General features: G+C 34.2%; 1 protein-coding gene across 1 annotated transcript; it reads right to left on the bottom strand.

Annotated features, from left to right (window-relative positions):
* Window positions 2,987-5,010, bottom strand: LOC104720660. Its single transcript, XM_010438538.2, has 9 exons — window positions 4,800-5,010; window positions 4,617-4,705; window positions 4,442-4,514; window positions 4,146-4,355; window positions 3,927-4,049; window positions 3,623-3,680; window positions 3,426-3,499; window positions 3,240-3,325; window positions 2,987-3,142 (listed from the first exon to the last, which is right to left on the bottom strand). The coding sequence occupies exons 1-9, from the start codon at window positions 4,911-4,913 to the stop codon at window positions 3,073-3,075; spliced, it is 897 nt and encodes a 298-aa protein (XP_010436840.1). The 5' UTR covers window positions 4,914-5,010; the 3' UTR covers window positions 2,987-3,072.

Below are 5,269 nucleotides of genomic sequence, written 5' to 3'. Positions count from 1 at the left end.
ATGAGTAACAAGAGTAGAGACAAACTTAAAAACATGATGAAAACCAAGTTGGGAAACCGTCTTAAATCCCTAACCACAAATAATTCATAAATCTGTCCTATACTTAACTTGAAATGCAGAGTGCTTGCTAAAATTAAGCTAGTCGGCCATAAACAACAATCTTACCGTACCAATGTCAGCCTTCCATTAAGCTCAACAACAATCTCACCAGACATGTGGTCATCAACATACTCAAGCTTGCCGATGTAACCTAAAAAATCAAAACACAAAGTATCATCATTAAACTTGAAACAATATATATGAAAGCAAGTAACCGAGTCATAGCTGCTAGCTATGCAAAAATCACCATAGCTACTATATCAAAGTATGAAACTTTCATTGTTATAGTGAACAGGTTTCATTAGTTGTAGATGGAGATTAGAGACAAAAAAAGGTTTCACCTTTAGGAGGACAAGTAACATCACCAAGTTGTTTTAGGATGATCCACAAGGCCTAAAACAAACATATGTAACGAGACGTCAAAAAATCAAACGAGTAAGTAAGGAAAGAAGAAACAAATTCAAGTATCGGGACTTATACTTACACAGGGCATAATAAGTGTGTTGTCCACGGTTCTGCGATAACTTTGCCACACAAGCTACATCATCATTCAATAACATCCACATCTGAATAAAGGATTTAACTTCAAACAAGTTAAGAAAAAAAAAAGAAAAAAACAGGAATTTGAGATCAGTTACTTACATGGAGATTAAGAAAAAAGAATATTAATTTTCGATTCCATCGTTCACCTCTCATATTGTAAAGAAAGCAAAAAAAATATATATATATAAGTCACTCATTCCGATCTAAATCGTAACAATGGAAAAAAAAACAAACTTTCGGATTTTTTAACTCACTCTGTTGTCAGTGGAGCGTAACTTGAAGATCTGGGAAGACCGTGTTGAACGAGTCGGGGCTCTGTCAAACAGACCATCAAGCATCCATCAGGTTGCCTATATAAGAAATAAACAAATCAATTAAAAAAAATACAAACTTGAAGATCTGGGAAGACCGTGTTAAATGATTCGTTGTTCCAGGTATGTGTGGCGCCTGGAAGAAGGCGTGGATGCCTGTAAGAAGGCATCGGTCACAGTCTCAATCTCAGATCCAGAATCTGAATCGGAGAGAAGCGGAAGGTTGATATCTAAAAGGTCGATATCTACAACATGTTTGACAGAGAGAAGAGTTGTAGATGACGAAGATGAAGAAGAAAGGTGATTATGATGAGAGACAGAGAATTTTTCGGTTTTAGAATCGCTTATCACCAGAGATAGAGAGGCGGAAGGTGGAAGAGGAAGAAATGAAAGTGACTAGGATTAGGGTTAGTGAAAATTAGGTATATATAACTTGGTTATGCTCCGCCGAACCGAACCGAATCGTTAACCGAATTACCAAATTAATTTCGCCGATCAGTTTGTTGATCCTCTCACAGTTGCTGCCGAAAACCGAACATCTTGGTTTAATCGGTTCGGTTCTCTTGGTTCTGACCGAACGCCCAGGAATTAATAGTTGATGGCATAACAAAGTCAACCTCCAATAGTCTATAGAGAAGTCTACTTAATCAAACCCTAAATCAAATAATTTTAACATCAGCCTTTCCTCCATTAATTTGACTCGTTTATATGTAAATTTATTTTATTTCAATGCAGAAAGTCTATGTGGTTATTATTTAGTCCATAGGTTTATTAAATTATTTTTTATAATTTTTTTAATTAAAATTTAAACTATAATTAAGGAGTAGACATATTGTTATGTCTTCTAGTTGACGTTAATTTGCAGACTTCTTCCGGGTTACATCTGTCATTTTGTTTTCTGTTTTTTTGTTTGGTCATAAGGGAGTCAACTGTAATTTCAGTACTCTTAGTGATTATGTTTATCAAATATTTAATATATGGTCTAATATTGTATTCAAAGCCAAATAAAGGTATACAAAATGCAATTGTCCCTAATGTAGATGGGATAAATCTGACAGAAAAAAAAATATTATATTAAATCAACTGGAATTTATTAAAAATAACTTTTTAATTAGTAAAACCAATAATTTGAAAAGTAATATCCAAATATTATAAAAAAAACAGAAAAAGAATTAAAAAAAAAAACACAACTCCGCCAATCCGAAGAAAAAGTGATGATAATTTTCATAACACCATAAACCTACGAAGTTTCATAGAATATTCTAGGGCTCCCTTTCCTACGATACATCGATCACTGTTCAAGCCGACGAGTTCGACGACACCGGAGAATGCACCACAACTAGTTGGAGGAGGTAACCGAATCTTTGCACGACCCATTACAACAATTCCTTGTGATGTTCCAGATTCCCTCAATGAATATCCTCTAGCCAATTCAATGTAAAGATACCGTGTATGAGAATCCAAAGGAATCACAAATTCATCATTAAACATTACATATTGACCTTTGAAACCCGTTTCCACACTTGTTCTGTATTCTTGAGTGTCGTCTGTCCATGCCATAACTATATATTTGTTAGCACCATTGTAAAGTTTCAAAAAATCTCTGTCATCATTTGTGAATACTCGAGAGATCCGCACGATTAGCTCTGTACTTACGTCATGTTCAATTTTTCGTTTTCCTTCACGAATCAATCTCCGTTTTCTTCTCGCTTCTCTCGACAAGTTTATCATCGAGAAAATAAATGAAAATGTAATTTAAGATTTGGTGTCTTAAGGTTTGAGAATTCTCTCTCTATATATAGAATGGAGTATTGAAATGATATAGTTGTTAACGTTTTGAAAAATATGTTTTGCACATGAATATATTATTTAGGGCTTCGAGTTTATCCACTTTATTTTTTCTTATTTTTGTTTATCGCTTAATCGTTTTATGTACTTTGTAATTATCCAACGTTGTTGTTTATTTCTTTCAAATGAGATCTGTTTTGTGGTTTGGCCCAAAAGGCTTTTAGTAACGGTCCAAATAGAGAGAAAGGATTAATCTTTGTTTGATCAAAAAAGGTTTGGTCTTGTACCAAATGTTGAAGAATATACATATTAAGCCAAATTCACTTAATTTTTAAGAGGGTTTCTTCTTCAGACCAATGTGTCTAATACGCTTCAGTTCTTGAGATCCACCCTTTAATCCTCTGCAAATCAGTAAATCATAAGGCCAATGAGTTTATGTGAGGCTTTTCTTCCGGAGTTTATAAGAAACAAAACAGTACTATATTTAATGTTTGTTACCTTCGGAACAAATAGACAAAACTGTAGTAGAGAAGAAGCAATATCAAAGTGATGATGGAGAAAATAAAGTATTTCATATTCCTCTTCTGCATTACATAACTATGATTAAATGTACAAGAAGATATTAAACGAGTTTTGGTATGATGTCTCTATAAAGAATAGATCATAAAAGTGTTTAATTATTACCTTTGGTTTTTTAGACAAAGGCCTTGAACCTCCTGAACATGTATGTGCATCACAGAACTGGCGCAAGAAGAAGTCTACAGTTTTAAAGTTAGAAATCTCATAAGTGGTGGTGAATCTTTATGGATCAATACAAGTAGAAAATGTTGACATGATATACAAATTTTTTTGTATCCGGGAAGGTTATAAACTTATACTACCGTGAAGACGGTTGGCAGATGGACCCTTATTTACCGGAAAACAACTATTAGCCAAACTCTGCAATGCCATCAAACAGATCAGAAATAAGCACAGAAAACATGAAACAAAACATAGAGAACATGGTCAGAAATGAGAATCTTTCAATGAAATGTTCTTTGTAATTATCAGAAGTTATACAGTTTCTATGAGCTTTAGAGTCCATGAACCGAAAAATCTATATTTGATTGCTTTAGTATATATACGTTATGCTGACTGAACAACCTTTTCAAAATTAGACTGATATCTATAAAAAAAAATCATTACCTCACATAAATGCTGGTTTCTTGCAGCAGCTGCAGGATTACACTTAGACTTAAGCCGAGGCGTGCCTACAACAAGATCACAATGCAATGCTCCACAAAGATCCGCCAGACATTTACCATGACTCTAGTTTTAAAACCGCACAAAAAATGAAATACATAAGAATCAATAGAGTATGAAGAATTTCCACAGAAATACAGATGATTAGCAATTTATGCATACCACATTAAGCAAATTGTAATGGCGTGAATCGAAATGCTTGTCGAGGTACTTCTCTTCATAAAAAGACTTTTTGCAGAATCCACAACGCCACTCGTTTATATCTGAATGCACTTTGTGCTCTTCTTGTTCTCTATAAATGTCATTGTCTCGATGAACTCTACAACCACTCGGCAACTGATACCGCTCCTTTTCCACATACGGCATGAGATACTACTTTACAACAACAACAAAGATTCAATGTAAAGTTCAACAGATTTGCCAAAAAAAAAAAAACAATGCTTTCACAAATTCAATACCTCTTGAATGATGTTCCAAGCAACTCTGCTACGTTCCCTTGAACAATGAACCTCATGAGAACCGTCTTCTATACTGAAATTATATGATCTATCCAAGCATCAGAACTGATTTATAACGAACCCCTAAACGAGTTTAATCAATCACATTTGAGAAGAAATATTAAATTCACAATACCTTCCATCCTCACCAAGCTTTACAAATTTGAACCAAAGTAATGATTTTTCGAGAATTCTAAGTAAAATCCCAAATATATATCTAATCAGAATTCAGAACTGAGTCAGATCGAGTACAAACCCTAACGTGTGATTCGGAACATTCCTAACAAGAAAGAGCTGAAAAAAGCCCTAAACTTTTTACCTCGAGGTTCTGTTGAACTACAGAAATGGGGAGTGAGAATCCCCAAAACTGAGAAGAGATAAAGAAGAAGAGGAGAATGAAACGAGATGGGCATCTCCAATTCGATCTTTCCATCTTCGTTCGTACACACACGAAACGATCAAAGAAGTAGAATTCAAAATTGTTTTGTGTGTATCGATGAAAAATGAAGGTTTAATAAGGGGTTGGGTTATTGTTGAACAGTATTTATTTATCACTGAATTGAATTGTAGTGGATTTTGATTAGGTCTGGGCAAAATATCTGGATCCCAAGATCCGATCCGAATCCGATCCAAAAACCTCGATCCAAATCCGTATCCAAAATTGTAAAATATTCGAACGGTTTCTAAATCTCTAAATCCGAACCCGATTCGAACCGAAATCCGAACGGGTATCCAAATATACCATATTATTAATATATAGTAGTAATATATTAGTACTATTTATATTTT

Source organism: Camelina sativa, chromosome 10 (assembly GCF_000633955.1).
Source record: "Camelina sativa cultivar DH55 chromosome 10, Cs, whole genome shotgun sequence".
Lineage (NCBI taxonomy): Eukaryota > Viridiplantae > Streptophyta > Magnoliopsida > Brassicales > Brassicaceae > Camelina > Camelina sativa.
This window is presented reverse-complemented; position numbering and strand designations above follow the sequence as displayed.